Source organism: Pangasianodon hypophthalmus, chromosome 17 (genome assembly GCF_027358585.1).
Source record: "Pangasianodon hypophthalmus isolate fPanHyp1 chromosome 17, fPanHyp1.pri, whole genome shotgun sequence".
NCBI classification, from domain to species: Eukaryota; Metazoa; Chordata; class Actinopteri; order Siluriformes; family Pangasiidae; genus Pangasianodon; species Pangasianodon hypophthalmus.
The window spans coordinates 10673422-10698216 of NC_069726.1; the positions used below are offsets into that span (position 1 = coordinate 10673422).

The window sequence follows — 24795 nt, forward strand, 5'->3', positions numbered from 1 at the left end:
TCATGGGCATTAAGGAAATCATTTGTGGTTTATGACAAAGTCAAAGGTGCACTTTTGTTTGGTCTGTCACTTTCCTTAATCCAAAATAAGAGAAAGGAAGCCAGTCAAGACAGATTATAGGTTAAATTTCACCTCTTCAGCACTTTTCCAGCTTGCTCATAGGAAGCCAAGGCAATGTGACATTGCCAGCTCTTTCTCCAGACACATGCTGTTCTCAGGCTTGTGCAGTGTTAGGCAATCACATACATGCACAGCATGTACAAAACACACAAAAAAGGATTGTACATTGTACATCATATACTGTATTTTGATCATGGTTTCTCTATTACAGTGGAATTCTCTGTAAAGTACCACTAAGCTTGTATGGAAATATTGCATCAGTATGAGTATATGGAAATATTTTATCTCTCATAATATATTATATATATTAGCGTAAATATGTGACATTTTTTCTTATTCAGGTCATTCTAATGACCACTGAGATTGATGATTAAATGAATAAAAGTTAAACTCATCATCTTGTTTAAAAGGGAGAGTGCAAGGTTTCAAACCCCAAAATTCTGCTGATTTTCAAGAAATCTGAGCGTTCAAGAAACGAGTCTTATCGTGTCACCAGTTGGGGACAAAATGTGTTATAATCTTTGGTTGCATGTTTGTACTTATTTGGGATGTGAATCATTATAAGATTTTCGGTAAAAATGTGAGTTAAACTGCACAGAGTACTTCAAACAAATCATCTTCTTGAATTTGAAAAAGATCAGAAAGGCAAAAAAAGATGTGCACATGGCCTTTACTAATGAATTTGTACTGCCATCTGCTGATCAGAAAACTACAAGGTGAAAACTTTGAAGCTCAAGGAAAATGTAAATGCTATAGTCACATATATACTTTCAAGGCTAATTAGCTATATGATTGGATAGCATACTACATCATTTTAAGCTGCTTTGGATGAAAGCATCTCCAAGACAAATGTAAATGGAGTGTAAAGAAATTTGCAAGCATCTGATGAAGGTGCTCCTGGAGTCAATACATTCTGCCCTGACTGAAGTGTTGACTGGTTTCAGATCTCCTAGCTGATGGCATCCTAGACATGCAAATTCATATTGGGAAAGTTCATGGCTAATTCCTTTCAACTGAATTGTATTTCACTTTTAACAACAGATATTGACACAAAGCAGAAATCTGCATGTAGATTTAGATCCCTACTGAGGATCAGAAGTGACAATGGAAAGGAAAACCTCCCTGAGACAGCGTAAGGAAGACAGAGAGGAACCTGACTCAAAATGGATCCCAACTTCTTCTGAGTGACACCGGATACTGGCATTATCCTGGCATCATTACTTCTCTACAACTGTATAACATAAATTCAGACAGTAGTGAGTGTGTTGAAAGGATGTTCAGTGTGAGAATATTCTGAATAGGAGTCCTGGGATGAGCACAGGACAGTGTTTATGGTTACAGCAGCAGTTCTTGGGTACAAGTCTACAAGAAAGGGTGAGACTTGGGCATAACTGTTTGTGCTGTTCACACACTTTGTTCTGTGATCTGAAAAAGTAAAGTCTGAATTTATAATGAGTGGACAGCCAATAGATTTTTTGTTCTGTATTTATAAAATATTGTATATAATTTTTGTCAATGCTATACTTTCTACCTGGCTGCTATCCCAATAACTCCTATGTCCATATATGGTATAAGCTTATCTGCTGAATACTATGGCATAGTATGTTACGTTTACATTCACAGCAGTTTATTATATTGTTACTCTATTGCACTACTGTTATATCTTTCATACTAGAACGGTGCACTATTCGGCACCGCACAGTCTCTTACTGTGCCTATTGTCCTGTTTTGGTAGTTACTGTAGTGTCTTGTGTTGTTTGCACATGTTTGAAGGTGTACTTTATGTAGTAATGTGTAGTCTCTTGTAGATCTGTGTTTGTTTTATGTAGCACCTTGGTCCTGGAGGAACGTAGATTCGTTTCACCTGGTACTAACTAGCTGTATATGGTTGAAATGACAATAAAGCCACTTGACTTGACCAGATTGTAATGGCACAGGAACAGGCTAAATACAAAGATGCTGTAGTCTCGCTAGCACAGGTATGTGATGGAATCTCTCTCTCTCCTCTCTCTCTCTGAGAGTTAGTGGGTAGATACATTCTACCTACTGACTATGATACAACTTGAGAACTGGGTAACACACACACAAAAAATATTGTGATTATTCTAACGGTGGTGCAGCGGGTAGCATTGCTGCCTCACAACTACACGGTCCGTGGTTCAGTCCTGAGCTCAGGTGTGGAGTGTCTGTGTGGCGGTTCACATGTTCTCCCCGTGTCCACGTGGTTTTCCTCTGGGTTCTCTGGTTTCCTCCCACCTCCCAAAACATGTCAGTATGTGAAATAGCTACGGTAAGTTACCATTAGGTGTGAATGAGTGTGTAACGTGTGTGATGGATCGGCATCTCACCCGGGTGTATTCTCACCAGTGTTCCTGGGATTACGCTCTGGATCTACAGCGATCCTAACCAGGATAACTGAAAATGAATGAAACATTTTTAAATTCATTGTTGCATCCTTTTTTCCTCCTGGCTGTTAGATAAGTTCTGATGTATTTTATGATTTTAGAGAAAAATGATTTTAGGCAAATAAATAAATAAATAAATTGTCAATTTGTGTTGACAAATTGCCAGAGCAGAGTTACGTCACGCCGTGTGTCAGCTGACGTCAGATGGAACCCGTTACCTTATTTACATTTACAAGATTTTTAAAAAACGACCTTCTCAAAATGGCCGCCACTTTACGTCATGCGCGTGTTCCTTCCACGCTGTCAGAGGAAAAGACTGAATCTTTCCATATCGCTCGTACATAACAAAGCCTGTAGAGGCCATTACTTCACGCCCTATGTAGTGAACTTATATAGGGAGCAGGGAGTGATTTGGGATGGAGAGAAAATAGGCTCTGTCGTTGTCGTCAGCGCCGAAAGGCATTGTGGGCCGGTGAAGGAGGGAGGTAGAGAAGGAGAGAGCGAGAGAGAGCGAGAGAGAGGGAGGGGGGTTGCTTTTCCGAATGAGAGCTACAAACAAGCCGCTAGAGACAAGAGAATCCGCTGAAGATGAGAAATCCCTGATAAAAATACAGCAACACGCTTAGCGTTTCCTCATGCACCATTTCATTAATCCCGGGTTTGTTTTGGTCTGTCAGAGTCAGAGGCAGAGGCAGAGTCAGAGGCAGCTCGCGCATGGTTGGCTGTAAACTAGTCTGCTGCTTCACCTCATAGCAAACCTGAAGACTGGAAACACTCAGGTAAGAGCACAGGCTATCACTTCTCACCCTCTCCTCCCTCAGCCTTCACTCTTATAGCAAAACGGATGGTATGGAAACTTTCATTCTGCATTCTGAGGAAGGAAAAGGTGCCGCTCGGCAGCTTGCTACGCTCTTCCGACTTTCTCCTTAACGTGCTGTTAACATTGACACACACACACACACACACACACACACTGAGACTGAGACTGAGACACGCAAACACACACACAGGGCCCTCGGCGGGATAAAGACACAGTTGGACGCGGTGTCTCGCTCGCGCACCAAATCCCATTTGTTAAGCAAATGTTTGCCTCTGTCATGTCAGAAATATTATCGCACTATTCATAATTCCAGCTGAAAACATTCTGTACACAAAAGATAAACGGTACAGAACCCGTAGTAGGAAGTCAGGTGTTATTTTGGTTCCGTCCACAACTCCAACTACCTTCCTAAACAAGGACTATAGTACCGGTCTAGGATGTGGTACATGGAACCAGTAGGCCACTATGTAGTCAGCGGGTGCGCGGTTTAGGACGGAGCCCTTGTTGCCCTGGTAACGGTAATTCAGGTGAATTCGTTGTCTAGGGTAAAATGGCAGGCAGGAACTCTTGTGTCTGTTTGTCTGTGTGTGTGTGTGTGTGTTTGTGTCTCACCTGTCTCACCCTCTCGGTGTTTCTTTCCTCTACATGTTCATGCCTAAATGTTTAAAAAGCTAAACGAGCCCTTGTTCAAGGCTTTACTGAAGGTTGGGTCAGTTAAAGCTTCCTGTTGCTAATGTTGTTTGCCCAAGGGGAGGCTAACTTGTAGCCTTGTCATAGTTGTGGCCTTGTGTAAAGGGCATGAGGCTTGGCTTTCCAGTAGCTTATCCCTTCCTAATCTCTCAAGTCGTAGACCGAAATCCTGTTTGTGAATTAAAGCAAATCTGACTTCCTTTCGAATGTCAACACCAAAATCAAGAGACCTTTCAAAAGTGGATTGTGTTGCTGCAGGGCTTGCAGGAAGGAGTAGCTTTTACTTCCATAAAACTTCTGCTGAGAATTCAGTGAGAACTTTACAACCAACGCCGCATCACATTTAGCTACGCTGAGCGGACAGTAACCATAAAAGACATGGATATGGTCTACACAAGCTCCATGTACGGTGCACGCCGTCCCTACATTCCTCATTCTCTCAAGAGCTCTTTTCTTTGTGCCGCCCTCGTCGTTTCTCACTGAGTGCGTATTCATTAAAGGTCATTTCATCCGGCCAGTGCTTTACTCAAAAACACTTTACTCATCTCCCGATATCCAAGTCCTGTTCCGCCCCATGCATGTGATTGTAAAGGGCTGAAATTCTGACGACTAAGGGGATGAGGACATCCCGTGATGCTCAGCTTGGGGACGCGAGTGCTTCCTGACAGCCTCACTAAATGCTGATGGGTAACGTAGAGCTGCATTAGGAAGCTCTATACTTTCCTTATTTGACATCATGGAATTGCATCTCATGAGGTTCCAGCTAAATTCCCAGTCAGAATCCCATGTAGAAATCAGACGCTTTTTCCTTCACCTTAATGCTCTTCTTGTAGATGAGAACAAGACGCAAACAGGTTTGAGCTTATGCTTTCTAAAATTGTCGTCCTGTGACGTGGTAGTGTTAGTATTGTGTTTAGTTTGAGTACAAAAGGTAACCTTCATCCCAGTGTGCAACCTTTCAGTAAGATACTGCTACTGGGGCATGATATGTGTGTGTGTGTGTGTGTGTGTGTATGTATGTATGTATGTATATATATGTATGTATATATATATATATATATATATATATATATATATATATATATACATATATGTGTGTATATATATATATATATATATATATATATATATATATATATATATATATATATACACACATATATATATGTATGTGTATATATATATATATATATATATATATATATATATATATATATATATATATACACACATATATATATGTATGTGTATATATATATATATATATATATGTGTGTATATATATATATATATGTATGTGTATATATATATATATATATATATATATATATATATATATATATATATATGTATGTGTGTATATATATATATGTGTGTGTAATTTCTTTATCAGAGTCATTGATGGGTGTCTGGGTAGATTTTTGGAAGGCTTCTGACGTGACGATTATGTTTTCTTATGAACTCGTTTCATTAACTTTGGGTCTGGTTTGGACTGACTGCTGATCTAAAATATCTTTACAGGAACTGGTTCTTGAAAAAACAACTTTTGTTAGCAGGATAAGGCGTGGTATGGGCTGACGACTGCTAAGATGAACAGAGATATACGTAAAACGGCATTTGACTATATTTAAAGTTTATTAGTGATTAAAGGAGCAGTCAGCGTTCAAGGCCAGTGAGTAAGCGAGTAACTGACTGCTAATCTCTAACCGTTCATTTGCACAACTGCAAAATTTACAACATAAGCCTGAACCCTAGGTTTTCCTCCCATTCCTTTCTCTGTCTTTCTTCCTTTTTGTTTTATTCCCTGCTCCCTAACTTCTCGTTCTCTTTGTGTGCTACAGTGACACTCCAGCATGACCGACAGTATCATGAGCAAAGCGGCCACAATGGAGATCCCTATCAACAGTAACGGGGACAGCAGGACTCTGGGCGAGGATGATGGCCTTGAACAGGTGAAGGAAGCTCTGTTTCTCGTCCTTTAAACTGAGATATCTTCGGTGGTACAACACTTGTGCAAAGAGCATGTGACGGTGATAAGCTTGTAGTATTTAAAATGTCTGTGTTGAAGTGTGAGAGCGAGGCCGCGTGTCCTTGTGCAGTTTCACCTTTATGGCCTGAGAGGAAAATCTCCAGCAAGCAGGTGGATCAAACATTTACTCACACCTCCCGTGTGTATGTGTGTGTATGTGTGTGCTTGCACAAGAGAGAGTTTTTGTAATGCTCGTATCAGGTATCAGGCAAGTTTCTATCCATTGACATTAAACAACATGCTATAACTTACGGAAGTAAAAACGTCCAGTAGTAGTAGATGGTTTAAATTTTAGAGTTTTTTTCCTGCTCGGGTTTAGTGAATAAAAATAAGCTGATAGGAGAGACGGGGGAAATAGCCCTTAGTAAACAAAAGGTGAAGTGGCTGCATTGTCTAAAGGCACGCCTGAGCGAAACGACTGCGCAAGGCCTTTAGATCCGGGAGAGGAACTCTGGGTAAACAGTGTTGTGTTTGCTTAAAGAACGATCGGATTTACTTTAGTAGCTACTCCTAAAGCTGAGTTTCATGCACAGACTTCTAGTTCTGACTTTAACGTGTTACTTAGTGCCAGTGTTCTCATGCCTCTTTAGCGTTTTTTTTCTTTAGACCAGTTTATTGGTCTTATTTATTTATTTATTTATTACTCGTGTAGCTCCAACTTTGCCAGTTTTGTGGTTATGGAGTTGTCCTTTGCGTTAGGAGTGCCATTATTTTTGCATATTTTCACAGTTTGCAGTACACAAATGGCACGTACGAAGTCAGAGGCAGCTTAATTGGTTAACAAACAACGCTAATCACCCTGGGGGGCTTTAAGAAATATAATAGAGTTGCCTTGTTGGCTGTAAAGCCGTGTGTTAAAGATGCTTGGCTGATTTAGACAGAGACAGATGGCTGTTCTTCTGTGCTGTCTTGAAGGAACAGGGAAATTAAAGCAGTGTGTAAATTATGGGCTCTCAGATTACTTCATCAGCGAGGCATCTTTATCGTATTTCTTACTGTTCAGAATTTAGAAGAAATGAGGCCCTCAGCATGTTTTCTGTGCAATACAGCATGATTGGTTGTGGAGATGTGACGCTGTGCTACTATTTATGTGCTGTTTCCACTTATGTCACACACGCACACACACACACACACACACACAGAGTTACAGCTCAGCCATTACGTATTAAATATAAACCTATTAATATAGCATTATATCTTCAGGGCTGAAAAATGAATAAATGGGCTGCACAGTGCGAGTAGTGTTGCCACCTCACAGCTCCAGGATCCCCGAATTGATCCTGAGCTTAGGTTACTGTCTGTATTTTCACATGTTCTCCATGCGGATTTCCTCTGGGGTTTCCAGTTTCCTCCCACCTCCGAAAAACATGCCAAGCGGATTGGCTATGATAAAATGCCCCTAGGTGTGAATGAGGGGGTGTATGTGTGTGTGCATAGTGCCCTCTGTTGTACTGCTGTCTCATCCAGAGTGCTCCTGGGATAGAGTCCGGGATCCACCGCGAATCTGACCAGAATAAAACTCTTACTGAAGATGAATGAATGTCCTCATATTAAACCAGCGTCATTTCTTTAGGTGTGAAAAGGAATAAAATCAGTTAATTAACCTATTATTATTATTATTATTATTATTATTAGTAGTAGTAGTAGTAGTATTTGTAGTAGTAGTAGCTGTAGTAGATAAAGTTGTAGTTGTAGTAGTATTTGTAGTAGTAGTAGCTGTAGTAGTAGTTGTAGTAGCTAGTTGTAGTAGCTGAAGTATTATAACTGTTGTAGTTGTAGTAGTAGTAATAGTAGTAGTATTTGCGGAAGTAGTAGCTTAAGTAATATTAGTAGTAGTTGTAGTATTGTAGTAGTTGAAGTAGTTGTAGATGTAGTTAGTTGAAGTAGTTGTAGAAGTGCCCAACTGAAGTTGAAGTATTGTAGCTGTTGTAGTAGTAGTATTTGTAGTAGTAGTAGCTGTAGTAGAAGTCGTAGCTGAAGTAATATTAGTAGTTGTAGTAGTAGTTGAAATAGTTGAAGTAGTTGTAGTTGTAGTAGTAGTAATACTATGGAATTTCACTTTGAGAGAAATACTTTCCATAGCCAGGGAAATATTATGAATTGAATTATTTTCCATTTTCTGATACTGTTTGTTGGATCTGCTTGACTACTTTAAATGCATCTGAGAACAGAATTCTTCATTATTCACTTTCAGGCAGGAACTGTTCTTTGTTTTTAGTGCTCTGTAGGTGTCAGTGTATGGTTGGTTTAATTATTATTATTATTATTATTATTATTTTTGTTATTATTTTGTCTCGTTCGGGACACCAGTGTATGAAAAATATTTTTAATACAAATTAAAATTGGTGAATTCCACAAGTTAGAATGTGCATAAAATTATCCGTTATCATCAGCAGGATGTTCTTCTGTTATCATCATTTTCTTTTGTCTGCCAGTTCTGCTGAAAATTACTGTTGCTTTAGATTCCCAGATCAGTGCTGTGTGATCTTTGCTCATCTTTGCTATTCCAAATCAAGCTTTACTAATAGTTCCTTCTTCTGCTTGTAAATACAGTATGTGAAATTACGTTCTTTGGGCTTGCTGGTACAATCATAGAAAATTACTTGCAGAATTAACACACAGCCCTGCATTTGTGGAATTTATGGATCAGTTATAAATCGTACTACTTTTATCTCTTAGTATTTTGTTCATTTAAGCTGAGATTATTTAATCATATTTCATGCCACTGTTGATTTTTTTTTATGTGCGCTTGTTTTTGTTTCTGCATTGTTCATTTTCTTTTTTGTATGTCTTTCTGTCATCCACTCATGTCTGCAGGCTCAAAAGGTACAGTGGGGCCTAAATGAGAAGGTAGGGCGTCCCCCAGGCCAAAGGGTGAGAAGCGCACTGGTGGAGGGGTCCGAGCCCACCGAGGCTGTGCGTGTGTGTGTGCGTGTGTGTGTGTGGCCCTGTATTGCTGTTTGGCCCCTAATTTCAACTGAAGTCACAGGATGCCTTTCAAAATTCTTAAGAGGTCCATGTGAGTGCACTCCTTAAATCATTTAATCCTGGGGTTCACTGCAGCCAATAACAGAAGACTGAATGTGGGGGAAAAAAAAAACCCAGTGAGGTGCAGAAAAGATTAGATGATTGCTCTCTTTATTGCTCTGCTACATAAAACTGTTATTTCCCCCCCCCTCTATCCTCCCTGTCTTCAATTGTGTGGAGACAACTGCACATCCAGTTACACAAAATAAATAAAAAGACCGCAAAAGTACTAGCTAGTGTTTAGCTAGTGTGATTGGCAACAAAATCTCTGGCGGTGGTCACTAATAAACAAGAAGCAGTCCGTGAGAAAAATCTAAATAACCTACTTTTATTCTTAAAGGACATTAAATACAGTGTAATTTACCTGATATTCTAACATAAGGAATAAAATATGACAGGAGCGTTTAGTTCTAGGAAAATAGTCAGTGACCTGGTGGTGTGAGGCGTTACCCCCCTGAGGTTGATTATTTTCCAATAACATCATGTCATGAAGTGTTAAAGATCAAAACATTTTTATTTATTCATAGTTATATTTATTTGCTTAAAGTTAATGTTCTGGAATGTCTGCAAAACAAAGAAGTTATTTTTATCACTTATTTTATAGCAGCTATAAACAGTTGTTTATACCACCATCCTTTCTTTTCTCCCTCTTGAAGTTAATAAGACAAGAAATACACTTTTTCATGTTAATAAGAAACTATGTTATAGACATTTATTCAACACCTTGTGACCAATCAGAATTGAGAATTCAGTAGTACTGTGGTGTATTTGCAGATAAACAGTTCTGCAAAAAGTAATATGCTCTAACTCTGTACAGCTGGTCAAGACAAGTGTAAATACTTTTCTGACTGAAAGTAGAAAAAAATACAAATAAAACATAACACGAAGCAAACTGTGTCAAGCAGCGAACAGAAACGGCATAGGTGAAGTCTTATAAAGACACGCACAGACAGCAGCTGTAATTCAGCTGTAACTGAACACACTGCTTGGCCTGGCTGGTGATTTTGGGTCAGGAAATGCCTTGTTTTACCGTTTTATTCATCGCTCCTTTAATCAGAATGAATTACTGTGCATGGTCAGTGATAACAACCTCTCCATTTGAATTCATATCTTTTGACAAAAAGTTAACTCCTACATCAGGGCCAAAAACCGTGACCTGCTGAGTTTGTTTTTGTTAAACAGTGTAAATAAAAATAGGGAGCAATTCAGTGTGATCATCCAATCTTTTCTGAATAATGGTCAACTAAATGAAAAATGCTCCATATGTCAGTTTTGAAACGCATCCTGTTATTAAACCTGTACTGTTAAAGCTGCTGTAAGCAATGTTTGCAGTTCAAACTATTACTCTAGAATTATCCCCAAAAGGATTTCCGAAAGCTCAGCCTCTTCCTCCAAACACATGAATACATGCGATGTGTGAGAAAAGATGGAAGAACGTCGCTACCTAATGTTAATGTCCGCCCTAGCTAACGTCTGGCAAATTAGCAAATAATTACGTTATACAGAAGCAAAGCACGCTCTCTTTTTTTTTTTTTTTCTTTAATATAAAGACTTTTTTTTGTTTACATTCGGGTAATTCAGCTCAGCTCAAGCCCAGGATAACCACCAAGACAATTCTAGTTGTTTATTAAAGGCCATATATGGATATAATGATAAGTTAGATGATCAAAATGGCTTACAGCAGCTTTAACCAACAGTTAAACCTTAGAGAAAGTGTTATTCCTCTTAACATAAAAAAAAAAAAAAATCTCTTTGGATCTATTATGGTATGTCCAGGACATACTGATGGTTCCAATGGATTTTTGGTCCTCATAATCGTGTGTGTCCGTATACAACTAATACACGTTACTAATCTACTGTCAGTCTTTGACATCTTGACAGTGCAGTGAGCGTACATTTGATGTGTGATGCAGTGTAACATATATACTGTAGGAGGGGAGGATTAAGCATTTTTAAAAAAAAATCTGATGCACATTGCTGCACTGCTGCTGTAATCAGAGCACAAATCACATCTTATTCATCACTGTTTGGAGTCACGGATAAGATGCTTTTAGTGTAGAGTCTTAACTCTGGCCATTTTTAATGGCAGCCTGTCTGAAGTGCAGTCTGTTTAGAAGTCAGTTACATCAAATTGCAATGCAAATGTTTAAATGTTTAATTCCTTTATAAAAGGTTTCCTAACAACCCTAACACAAACGTATTGTCCCTATGCGTTGTAGGCTAATATGGTTCCTTTTAGCAACATTGTCAGACTTGAATGTCACAGACAAGGTAATCTCTCTCTCTCTCTCTCTCTCTCTCTCTCTCTCTCTCTGTGTGTGTCTGTGTCTGTGTAGGATTTGCAGCAGGTAATGGTATCCGGGCCTAACCTCAATGAGACCAGCATTGTATCAGGTGGCTATGGAGGCACAGCAGAAGGCATCATTCCTACTAGCTCTATCAAAGGTATCACACACACACACACACACACGCACGCACACACACACCATGTTGTTCTAAGTGTCTTGTCCTGTTCTCTTTGTGGAGCCTCAGATTCGAGGTGAGTCTGTTTTCTGGACATGCTTCTGCGCTGAACATGAATCATGTCTTGCATTCTGTGTTCCAAATGCATATTTTCCAGCTCATCAGCTAGCCCTGAAGACATGCCAAGGCTGGATTTTCTCAAGAACATCTATCTACACTGCTATCTATTTTCTTTTTCTGCTATCTATTTGTTTCTCTCTCTCTCTCTCTCTCTTACTCTTTCATCCTGTCTCTCACTCTCACTTTATTTGTATGTCGAATATCATCATTTTCCAGGCAGGACTGTCCTTAATATGACTCTCTTTACCGGTCATTCCTTAATTAAAGAGTAAAGATTGGCCCGGCTTATGTGAAGAACTGGTCTGTCACAGCAAATAAGAGTGCACTATTTCACCTACTACTACACTCTCATTTGACTAATTTTCATCATCTGCAGATTTTCTAGTGTTTTTCACTGTTGAGTTTTCTTTGCCTTGAGTGTATGAATGAAATTGCAGGTGACTAGGTTCTTAGTGCAGCATGTCTTTAGGTTGCTCTGTGTGAGTATGATCTCCTGGCATTATCGTACCTGTGCTCCTCAGCGCATAGAGATTAGGGATGTAACCAAATACGAATACATTATTCAGAATGAACAGATAAAAATCTATTTAGAATATATTCGTTTTTGTTTTGTTTGGTTTGGCTTTGTCTATCATCAGTGGCCTAGTAGTCCAGCCTAAACATCTCATTCCAGATTTAGTCCCGCTTTGCTGTTATAATAACCTCCACTCTTCTGGGAAGGCTTTCCACTAGATTTTGGAGCGTGGCTGTGGGGATGTGCTCATTCAGCCACAAGAGCATTAGTGAGGTCAGGCGCTGATGATGGGTGAGGAGGCCTGACACACAGTCGATCTTACATTTCATCCCAAAGGTGTTCAGTGGGGTTGAGCTCAGGGGTCTGTGCAGGACACTCGAGTTCTTCCACTTCAATCTTGGCAAACCCGGTCTTCATGGACCTCACTTTGTCATTGTCATGCTGGAACTAATTTGGGCCCCTTAGTTCCAGTGAAGGGAAATTGAAATGCTACATACAGAGACATTCTATACAACTGTGTGCTTTCAACTTTGTGGCAACAATTTGGGGAAGAACCGCATACGAGTGTGATGGTCAAGTGTCCACATACTTTTGGCAATATAGTGTATATGGGGTTCTCAGCTGCATATATATTGTTCTCAACTGCAAACAACAGTTGCCTGATTTTTGAGGAAGACCTTCTTCTTCTGAACGATAGGTCCCTAGCATATTCAGTCACATTAGACAGAAAGCTTGCTTGAAAGTTCCACAGGGCATCTGGTTTCAACCAGTTATGAACTTGAATGATGTAGCTGAGGAACTGTAGAGTTTCAGGAGTTGTGTTCCTCAAATTGCTGTTATTGTTATTGTTTGTGAATGAAAAATTTGTTCTTTTTCCAGCAGCCCAAGTTGTTTTCATTGTTTGCCAATATTTTCGGGAACATAGAGGTGGGGTTCACATTTAACGAATTAAAAAACAAACAAACAAAAAATTTTCAGTCTAGACCACGCCCACTTCTGCCTCAAACCCGAATACAGATAGAAGATTTGAATATTTGGAGCACTAAACAGATACAGATACAGGCATTGTGTTACACCTCTCATAGATATGACATTTTAGTCATGAGTGTCTGGCAGACAGCCAGAACACACATTTTGTTATACACATTTGCCCACCATGATATTATGTATTAATTAAATATGCTACAGGTGGTAATGTCTGTACATCAATAGCTTGATTCATCCCACTTCTTGCTGGTAGAAATATTCCGATTGCACAGAAGCTGTGCTTAGGTGCTGATGTAATGGTATTGTGCTGGAATTAAAATGGATTGGGTACTGATCTGGGAATGACAGTTAAATGAGATGAAGTGATAGTAGCTCCTGGCTCCCTCTGGTGGCTGATTTTGTCAGCGCATTCTGTCTCTTTTCCTCTCTCAGGCCCCGCTATTCACCTCAACACTGACTTTATGGGCAACAGACGCATCCCGGTCGATGGACAAGGTTACAGCTCCACTCTTTCAGTCTTTCTCTCTCTCTCTCTCGCTCTCTCTGTCACATGCTTGGCCAGTTTGGAGTTAGGGTTTTAATGCCTGAGCTTTTATTTTTTTTAAATTCACTTCTCTTTTCCAAAGGTTGGGAATTCTGGACAGATGGATTCTCTTTTCTTTTTATTCTCTCCTCTAGGTTTTAGAGTCTGCTTGGAATCAATTGCATCTTTTCTTTTTTTCTTTGCCAGGCTTCAGATTAACTTTTCAGGACCATCACATAATCGTACAAGAGAGCAATATTAAGCAATCATCCCCTCAACCTTAATCAGCCTTAGGCATCTCGTATATAAAAGATTTGAAGATGTGATTTGTGGCACAGATGGATGTGTTGGTCAGTCATTGGCACTGATAACATTTTTAATGTCCCCAGCTCTTTTCTACTAGGCTCTGGGAAAAGAGGATGATGTTAATTCGTAACCTCCGAATTGTATGGCTCTACTTGCTTCCCCTCAATTTCTTAAAATTGCCCTTAGATATAGACCCTTAAAACTAAGAATATTTATGCAGCATGTGATAATTTCTTTGGCCAGATTCATTTCTGAAATGTATTTGCAACTTAATTTAATTATTAAGTGGGCTGTTCAATGTGTGCTTGATTTCAGTGGTTAGAAATATCACCTCACAAAAAAGTGTTATGAAGTGTTTAGGCAAAGTCATAACTACAAGGTATTTATGGCATTAATGGATATTAAAGTTCAGTCAAGTACAGTGAGAAGCAGTGCTGTTTAGCGTTATATTGATGTGGCAGTCATATTGTGAAGGCCTAGTTTGGAGTAAGCATAAAAATGTTACAATCTTAATACACAATAATATACAGGAATAATATACAGTAAGATTATCAGTGTTATATTAATAACTCCAAGGAACACATCTAGATAGTCTAACACACACAGTGGGTCACTATTGTTTAATTATTAAGTGTGACAAAATTATATTGTGACACACAATAGTGTCACTGTAATGCATCATTAAACTCAGAGATAACAGTGTTAAGGAAAGATTTACTACATGATCAGTCTTCAAGTTTACCTGTTTGCCATGTTTAACTTCAGCCTGCATTCATATTTTCATAGTTGTACATCTTCTCTTCATGATCATTTTTTCCCTCCTTCTCCTCCCTGTTCTTCCTCTTCTTTTCTATCATCATCCTCAAACACACCCATCGCCTTCCCATGCCCTTCATATCGTTCATGGAACCATGTTACATATGTATAAATGTAACTATGAATCCTCCCCTTTCATCACCTAAACCATGCCATCACTTCCTTTCTCTAATTCCCTGTTATGACCCCAAATGCCCTAAATGCCCATCCACACTCCTTACCTAACCCCTCACCATGGCCCCCTCCAGACCTGCGAATGAAGTGCAGGGGCGTTAGCATTGGCCCAAGCCACTCCGCTGCCATCCGGATAGCCAGCCAATCAGACGACTTCCCCGGTATCCCAGGTACCCCGGGATTTTTCCATCATTGTGATCTCTGGCAAGCCATCACACTTTCATTCACTCTCACTTGCTCCCTTCTCTTCTTTCACCTACCGACATTCTGTAGCACGCTGATCAGCGCTTTCTCTCTGCTGCAGTGGCGGCTACGTTTAAATAGGTCTACTTAATCTTCTGTCTTTTTATTGGGTTAAAGATTGGGTGAAAGGTTTGTGAGACTGACCTGAACATATAGATAAGCTGTAGGGTGGAATTGGAGATGCATCTTGAGCATTGCTTTGCTTCTTTGTATAATAGGATCCAGCATGCACCACAGCAACAGTTCGTCCGTGATGGCAGAGGAGCCCACGAGAGGTGTCGCTGTGGAGAAGTTTGACATGATGAAGAAATGGGGCCTGAACACTTATAAGGTATAAGCCTCTCTTAAGCCAATCATTAATAATAATAATAATAAAGTCCAATGTAATAATAATAAAATCCAATGTCTGTCTAATTTCTCACATCCTCTATGCTGCTGTCTATCCTGCTTTTACACAGATGTATGTCCTGTATGCTCTAACACAGTATTCAGTATAAGGTGGACAGAGTGCACTAGTGGCAATAAAAAGTATTGTGACCTGCAGGGGGCACTATGACTAAATAATACACTCACTCTCACCTCTACAAAGTGAATGCATTGACTTTCCTGTCCATAAAAATCATGACTGCTTATTTTGTCTAGTCATTCATTCTTTGCCACTATAATTAGTGTGAGAAGAGACTGGGAGTGGAACAGTTTAAAAAAAAAAAAAAAAAAAAAAAATCTACCATATCCCAAAACATTTTCGGTATAGCATTGTGTGCGTAAAACTTTTCAGTGAAGATGGCACATTATATTGCACTGACAGAGCCTAAAACTGGCCAAAATTTTCTAAACTGAAAAGAATCGCTATTAGTCAGTAGTTTAAAAAAACAACAACAACGTGTTGTTTCACTTCTGTAAGGGACATGAGGTTCTTAAAGGTTCATTTCTGATTCTTTTACTATAAGTGGACTAATAATTTGAGGAAAAACAGAAGCATTTCGTAAAAAATTAAAAAAATGTTGATGGAGTTTGATGTTATCAAGTTAACCTCTTTTTATCTGACTTCAGCACTGGATATTATTAAAAAAAGAAAAGAAAACAACCAATAATAATGGGTAAATAATAATTTTGGGGACTTCACAAAGCTTACTGTGTCATATGTGTAATTTCTGAGATAAGGGTAATATGTCAGATCAAACAATCTGCTACAAGTTAATGCACCTAAAGCTTACATACTGTTACTAAAGTGTATACACACACACACACACACACACACGAGAGAGAGAGAGAGAGAGAGAGAGAGAGTGTGGGCAAAGAGAAAGTGATACCAGTCCTCAAGTGTTTATCACAGGTTCATTTCATTTTGATGCAGTGTTAAGCTTAAACGGTAATCTGCAGGATACTGACAAAAGAAAAAAAATCTGCTCACACCTATGATAGGTTTCTCAGGAAATTATATCTGCCCAAACTTTCTGGGAATAGATGCGAGTTATCTTGTTTCCTTTATGTAGTTCCCATAAAGGTAGTGGGTGTGATTAGATCAGGTAGTGGGTGTGGGCAGAGTCATAGCACATTCTTAATAAAGTGTCAGGAAAAAAAATACAAATATGGCAACAGAGGGCTTAAAAGTAAAAAATAAATAACATACTTTTGTTAAAGGAATTGCAATTGAAATTAGAAATCACATTTTTTTGTCTTTTTTTGGTAGACTATAGTAAAGATAATTAAGCTTTAGAGGGGGTGTCGTTGACATTTTAACTCTAATCAGACTATATCAAATTGACGAAACTAAACAAGATGCTGTTATTTAGCAGCACTGTGGTATAAAGCAGCGTGACTGTATACCATGATAAGCAAATGGTTATGGACGTCCATTTCTGTGTAACGTCATTTAAACCGGTTGTCGCATACATACATGCCCTTTGTGCCACTTAACAGTCTGACTCATTTTGAAAGACACCGGTACTGTGGCTGGATCTTTATTACTACACACTGATGGGTTCATAACAGTTGCTAAATAAGGACAGGGGTGGAAAAAGTACTGAGAAATGATTCTTAAGTGAAAATAAAGAAAAAGTGAATCGTACTCAACTAAAAGTGTAAAGGAAAGTAAAAAAAAAAAAAAAAAAAAAGCCACTTTCAAATGTACCTAAAGGTTCTTTGAAGGTCTAAATAACAATGTAAGGAGTATGTAAGTATTATATTTTTCAAGAGTACAAGTATTCAATTTCAGTAATACTCAAGTAAAGTATAAATACCCCAAAATAATACTTAAGTCTAGTAATGAAGTACAGTTACTCAGGTATTTTCCACTTTTAAACAAAAGTATGTGATGACATCTGGGAACTCAAACTTGTAGAAGAAATCCCGCATGACCGCAGTTCTCGCCTCCTCCCACGAGTGTTAAGGATTGATCGTTAATGATGATAATAAGACCAGTTCTTTCTTTCTCTTATATATATAAGATTATATATATATATATATATATTCTGGTGCATGTTGAAAAAAATAATGCTACAGAAAAACATCACTTGTCATATATTGAAAGCTGTATCTCAAAACAGTTACTGAATTGCATTCACATATTTATATGTATGACAGTTAGCAGACAGCCTTATCAAAAACAACTTAGAGAAGAGTTTTTAAGCTCTATCAAACATGTCCTCATGCTAGCAGCAGTCAGCCCGGGTCTGAGAATGAAGCTAAAACCCTTACACGCTCTGTACAGATGAAAGTGGACAAAGTTTTAAAATGTTAATGACATAATAATACATTAATCCTTTACTGCATGGTGTTGCCATATGGCAACAATTAATTTATCTCCAATTTTTTTGATAGGAGAAAAGTAGTTTTTATTATTGTCTATGTAACCTGAAAAAGGGGGCTTTAACTTTGACATAACAAAAAAAAATACCCTGTCACATGACTAGGAATTATTAATAACAGTTTACTCAGTGGAACAGACCTGAATGATTTAATCAGCAATGTTAGCGCGAACAGAGATCAATCGAGTGAAGACGAGGCAATGAGGCTTGTGTTTAAATGCTGTGAGTGACTCTTATTTCAGGTGATGAGACAGAGACTGATGTGGATGATGCAGCTAATCAAATTGAACACATTTCCCATTGCAGGCTTATAATTCTTTAAAATTTGGCAGTAATTTTTCCTTAGCTTGTTATAACTGTAGAGGAAGGCGGGGCTTTAATTGCAGTTTTCCCAGTTTTCACCCTTGGGGGTAACTTGTTAAAGCATAAGCCAAACAGATTGTTGAATCGGACATGACAAAGGTTCTGGTCATATGTCACACCCATAGTTATGTTCAAACTACACACTGAAATCAGTACAGTACAAGACAGAACAGAGCGTAATAATAGCTTTATCAGATTTTACAGTTTGCAGAATGTGTCACTGACATTTATGGACAGCTAAACTTCCTTGCATTTCAGTGAGGGAAGCAATGAGCTTTACTGCAACATCAGTGCACTGTAACACGTAGATCATCCTAATCAAGTCCATAGTGCTGTTAGTCATCTATGGGTCAGTGGTTAACACCAGCAGCAGGTCTGTGGGCTGGAACAGATAATTCATCTGATAATTCTAGCGCCAGTTTTTTGCATAAATCAAATTTTTGGTATCTGGAATGTTCCAATATTTTCCTTATTTTGTCTGGTCTTACTTTAGAACTGTTATAAACTCTCTGTCTCTGTCTCTGTCTCTGTCTGTCCCCTTCCAGTGCACTAAACAGATGATCTCGGAGCGATTCGGCCGTGGCTCTCGCACTGTAGATCTGGAGCTAGAGGCTCAGATTGAGGTTCTGCGAGACACCAAGCGCAAGTATGAGAACGTGCTGCGCCTGGCCCGTGCACTCACTAATCACTTCTACAGCATGGTGCAGACACAGCACGCACTCGGAGACACGTTCGCTGACCTCAGCCAGAAATCTCCGGAGCTGCGGGTGAGCTGCATTCACTACTATCAGGCTATATCACTACTGACTCATCACTTAGATATACACTAATGTATGGAATTGTTATGATTGCTATTCGATCAGTCACTTTAGAATTGAATTATGATTTATAATTACAGCGGTTTTTCCTGATGAGCCTATTCTCAGTATAAATTGGGAACATTTGTGATTAACAGAAATGATGATGATATGGAGGTTATTTGGCGAAAACAGTGTTTGATCGTTGTGTTTCTCTGCTTCTAGGATGAATTTGGCTACAATGCAGAAACTCAAAAATTGTTGTGTAAGAACGGAGAGACCCTGCTGGGCGCCATCAACTTTTTCGTATCCAGCATCAATACACTCGTCAACAAGACCATGGAGGACACACTCATGACCATCAAGATGTATGAGAACGCAAGGTACAAATCTGTTGTTGGTCATAAATACAAATAAATGTAGAGATTGTAGCTGTGAAACACTATAATAATCTAATAATGTTGTAAATCAGTGCAATTAATTAATGTGCTACTGTTGTAAATTTGTTACATTGCTACCTCGTAACTTTATCATACACAACGCTTGTCAAACACACAGAAGAACCATATTGTTGACCATAATATCTATTTGTGGCTCTTTCTTTTTTCTTTTTTAAAGCTTACTAGTTTAGTAGCTTAGCAGCCTTTCTTCGCAGCCGCTCTGTGTTTCTGCTTTAAGAAATTTTACAGGAAAGTTGTTTTCAAAAGTATCTTTCTAACAAAGAAAAAGAATTAGAGGATTTGATCTTTTTGTCCCCTTTTGTTTTGGTGTTATATACACAGGGATGTGCAAAGACACGTTTGTACAAAGATTTCGTAATAAGGTTTATCTTTAATGTTGAAGATCCACTTGTGTTTTTAAATGGTTGACTACCACTCTGAAACTAGGATATTTTTAGACTAGCTTAGAACCCTGTGAGAATTTCAAACCATAACACCCCTACTCTGACTGCAATTCTTCTTTTCTCTCTTCTGCTCTCCTTTTGTGTCTTCACTGATGTTTTTTTTTCGCCTCACGCAGGTTGGAGTTTGACGCTTACAGAGCCGATTTGGAAGAACTGAACATGGGACCACGGGACGCTATGACCGTAGCGCGTATCGATGCCGCGCAGCAACAGTATCAGATCCAAAAGGACAAATATGAGCGACTGCGCAGTGACGTTTCCATCAAGCTCAAGTTCCTGGAGGAAAACAAGGTGTTTAAAACTCCTCATAATATTTTACAAGTACTGAAAACTGCATGCTGCTTACTGAGATCAGAAGTCCGTTACCAAGAACTGTACTTTTCAACAGTTACGGAAAAAACAATGCAATTTTGTCAAATATTTTCATCATTTTGTAGTAATGTAATAAGTAATTTGCTGACAGCAGTAGCAAAGTAAATTTATAGCATCACACCAGTTTGAAAGTTATGAAGCACTGAATATTCACTTAAATTTCAGAGTTATCAACTCTGTCATAGTTTTAATTTATGTATTCTTGAATGAAGCAGTATAACTGAGTCAGTATTAAAAGTTGGTGCTAGTTTTTTGATACATGATGAAATAAAAAAAAAAACCATGGCCCAGATTTTCAGAAGCTTTGTAAAGTTAAGATGATCTGGGCTGGTAGAGAGAGAGTGTTCAATGTGATGCTCACTCTACCAGTTTACATGATCTTTGTGCTGCAGTGCTTTTGGGACTCAGGTCTTGGTACTTGGTACTCAGACATTAGAACCCTACTTTAATTCTCACCTTATTTCTGCTTTTTTTCCCTCTATATCTCTGTGTTTTGTGTTTTTCCTGTTCCTCTTCCAGGTGAAAGTGATGCACAAACAGCTTCTCCTTTTCCACAACGCAATCTCGGCCTACTTTGCTGGCAATCAGCAGCAGCTGGAACAGACCCTCAAGCAGTTCAACATAAAGCTGAAACCTCCCGGAGCCGACAAGCCCTCCTGGTTAGAGGAGCAGTGAAAGTGCTCATAGTGCCCTCAGTCCTTCTGCAGGTTATCCAGACAGAGCAGGCAATAGAATAACGAGACAGATGCAGCCTAGCCGCTATGGCAGCAAGGTAGCGAAAGGCTTACCATCCTGTAGCTGTTGTAGGAGCCTGGGACCCAAACTGCCTTTTCCCTCCATACTTTCCTCCTTTTCTTCCTCTGCCTGACTGTCTCTTTGCTGAAATTGTGTTTGACCTTGAGAATAAGCACTACTTGTATCTACTTCACCCTAAAGGCTTAGTGACAACAACTGACCAAATCCTCCAGGAAATAATGTGTCAATCAGAACTCTAGTAGACTTTCAACTTTTCTCTCTTTCTCTCTCTCTCTCTCTCTCTCTGTGCTAAGTTCTCAACCCATTGACCACAAAACAACTGTTTTTTTCCCCCATTACTTTTCTCCACATGCTACATTTGGCTTCGGTGCCTGGACTTGTAGATGACTGAGCACACTTGGTCCTAATTTTTCAAAAAAAAATGAATTACTAGTCAGGTTGTAAATGGCGTGTCATTTATTTCGTGAATCTCCTGGGAAATTTGGGACATGGCAAAGATGTGTATGATTCCATGATGCAGAAGGAAAAAAAAAATTCCCAACTGTCATAATAATTGATCCAGTTGGTGCTTTTTGCATGATTGGATTCCTGAGTAAGCCATGTGTCGGTTGTTGAAAATGAGTCGCAACTTTATAACTTTTATGTTATGCATGTTATTTTTTTAGGTTAGAACCACACACCCATTTTCATTTTTTTTTTCTTCAAGAAGTGTATATGTGTGTGTCCTTCTTCCTAACAGATTCTGTTGAAAAGAAAGCTGCAGGTGTTTGTAATCACTGTTGATTTGCTCTCCAACAATTCTTATGAACTCCTAATCATCCAAATTAGACAAGCTAGAAGTATTGTATACGGTAAACCAGTATGACCTGTATACTGTGATACGGGAATGCTGACACTATACTATACTGGTTTAAATATCACAAACATTATTTTTAGGTATTATCAAAAGCAAAGAACTATCTTCTTTAGTGCACATAAATCCATGAACTATCCAAATAACTTGATGTTATCATCTAATTTCAATAGCTGTGAAATACGGAGGCTGTAAGCAGACACAGTGATGTATGACATCTAAGTTAGTGGCTTGTACAGTCTTCACAGAATTCATTCCCTTACTCCGGTGTGTTTTTCAATCCTGGTCCTGAAGTTCCCCCACCCTCCACATTTTAGTCTTTTTCCCACTCTCACTCTATCTCACATGATTTGAGTCATCAGCTAGGTAACAAGTCTGAACTAGGTTGAACTGGGTGAGTTAGACGAGGGGAAGCTCCAGTACTGCTTGACCCAGATTAAGAAACACTACCCTGCTCTAAAATAATATTTATATTCTTTTACTTTGAGTCTAACATCCAAAGTTGGGGAAAAAAAAAAAAAAAAAGTGTTCAGTTGTGTTTAGACCATTTGCATTCATTCGTCATCCATTCTCAACACTTCCACACTCAACTCCCAGGACATGTGCCAGTCTGTGGGTGTGTGACACAAGACAGTTGTGATTAAATATTGTGGTATGTACTAATTTATGTATGTTTTGCTTCTGTTTGTATATCTGTTTCTTTAAGTTAACAATCAATGAGTAATCCAGGAAGTATAGTGTAGTGTAGTCTATATGATTTATTTTATATATTTGGTTTTGATTAGAGTTGCCAGTGATTAACACCGTTATTAATCTCTCCATAACAAACTGTACACTACAGTGTCTGTTAAGTCTTCAGTGGTCATTCATTGGTGTTTTTTTTTTTTTTTTTTTTTTTTTTTTTTATAAATGAAGCTAACTTTTTGTTTGAAATCCACATATTTCCCACTTGTCTTATTTATAATGTATTTTATTTTATTTTATTTTTATTTTTTTTTGCCAAGATGAACCCACAAAATTATATTTTGCCTTCATTTAATAGTCAAATGCCTCCTAAAATGCGACACTGTAAAAATAACACAAAATATGATGCACACTAAGAGGGTTTATTTATTATATCAGATTTTCCCACAGTTCATCAGCCCCTGTCAATCCAATAGGCTGAAATCTATTTGTCTTTGGGGATATTTTAGTTTTAAACATTGAGATGGACTATACATTTGAGGTAAATACAGAAAAAAAAAAAAAAAAAAATCATGGCCAAACTTTTGAGCACTACTTTGTGAGGTTGAGCCTTCAGAGAAGCAATACTAAAGATGTTTCTAAAAATATATTGTATTTTGATATTGGCTGTGCCTCGATGAATATTTTGCATGGCTTTTCCAATAACCTCAGTTGTACCTTTCCATTTATTGTGGTACGTTCGTGTGTGAGAAACGCCACACACCCGTGATCATCTAATGTAGGAGAAATAGTGTATCAAGCACATGTTAACCAGTCACATGTTAAATTGTTTTCTAAAATTCCTGCTCTCTCTCCTTGCCTACACTTTCCTCACTTTTATTTTGCTAGAATAATGAGTGCAATGTTTGTGTGTATGTGGCAAAAGTGTTTTGTACATCATCCTTATTTCTTAGTCCTTAGACAATTGTCAGGATAGATATATTGCAAGAATAAAACATGAAGGACGGTTGTTGAGAAATAGTACTACAATTATGATCCAGACCAAATCCAATTTCTGCTATGCTCAAACGTCATTTTTACAAAATGACGATGGCATTTTTATTTTCGATTGATGCTATCGGAAGGGTTTATTACTAAACTGAGTCTCTGCTCATCCAGAGAGAGTTGTATGAAGTACATTGTTGTGTAAAATTGATATTTTAGGCTGCTACACAGGTGATACAGTAGTGTATGAATGAAGTTTGCCTTTATTCCTAACTCTGACCAAACCCTCTGGAATATGAAAATGATATACTAAAACCCACAAGATAAAATATGAAGTGTTTGCAAAAAAAAAACAAAACTGCCTTGTGTATTTTTTTTTAATGTACGTTTCCTTGAATGATGTTAGAAAAAGTTAAAAGTTCAAAATGCAAGTTTGTTACACTGCTCTCTGAGAGCTAGCTTTCAGTAGCCACTTACTATACATACAGTACATTGTGGGCTTATGATTTTGTAGCATGAATGTCACTTGTTGCAAAAACCAAAGTTTCCAGTTGCAGCAGTTCCTGTTTTGGATTTAACGACGCTCCTAACGACACTACAGCACACTCACTCATACCACTAGAACTGCATTAAAGCATTTTCCAAAACCTAAAATACCCTACAGCTTAAAATATTACTTCATTTATATACATTTATGTGGCTATTTCATTTATGTGGAAGGGTAAATTTCCATATCAAACAGAGTTACTCTTAAGACTACCAAAATACACAGGCACACTGGGTAGAGTTGCATCTCACAGCTCCCGGGTTTGATCCTGAGCTTATTTGGGCTGCTGTCTGTGGAGTTTCTGTGCATCTTCTTTCCATCTCCATGTGGGTTTCCTTCCACCTTCCAAAAAACTCTATTCTAAATTGCCCCTGGGTGTGACTATGATGTGGACCTGTGCCTGTCCAGGATGCGTTCCCCCTTCACTCTAAGTGTTCTCAGGATAGGCTCTGGAATCCACAGGACCCTGACTAAGATAAAGATGTGAC

At 38.5% G+C, this 24795-nt stretch overlaps 1 protein-coding gene across 7 annotated transcripts; it reads left to right on the top strand.

Moving 5' to 3' along the window:
• The first annotated feature begins 2996 nt into the window (after positions 1–2996).
• arfip2b (ADP-ribosylation factor interacting protein 2b) lies at positions 2997–24787 on the top strand. 7 transcript variants are annotated; one of them, XM_026941791.3, is made up of 10 exons: positions 2997–3304; positions 5877–5987; positions 8882–8938; positions 11428–11536; positions 13608–13670; positions 15456–15568; positions 18956–19177; positions 19433–19590; positions 20228–20402; positions 21003–24787. In XM_026941791.3, exons 2-10 carry the CDS (start codon positions 5889–5891, stop codon positions 21156–21158), a joined length of 1152 nt encoding a protein of 383 aa, XP_026797592.1. In that variant the 5' UTR covers positions 2997–3304; positions 5877–5888; the 3' UTR covers positions 21159–24787. The 7 variants fall into 7 exon arrangements, with proteins under 7 accessions (XP_026797592.1, XP_053097550.1, XP_026797593.1 ...); XM_053241575.1 differs by having other exon boundaries at positions 2998–3304; positions 8882–8914; XM_026941792.3 differs by lacking the exon at positions 13608–13670 and having other exon boundaries at positions 2999–3304; positions 8882–8980.
• Positions 24788–24795: the final 8 nt, after the last annotated feature.

What these genes read in the sequence shown, in the direction of transcription:
- arfip2b (XM_026941791.3), top strand. Translation starts at nt 5,889, where the DNA reads ATGACCGACAGTATCATGAGCAAAGCGGCCACAATGGAGATCCCTATC. An exon ending in TCCTACTAGCTCTATCAAAG is followed by an intron (nt 11,537 to 13,607) that starts GTATCACACACA and finishes TTCCTCTCTCAG; the next exon opens with GCCCCGCTATTCACCTCAAC. An exon ending in CATCCCGGTCGATGGACAAG is followed by an intron (nt 13,671 to 15,455) that starts GTTACAGCTCCA and finishes TTTGTATAATAG; the next exon opens with GATCCAGCATGCACCACAGC.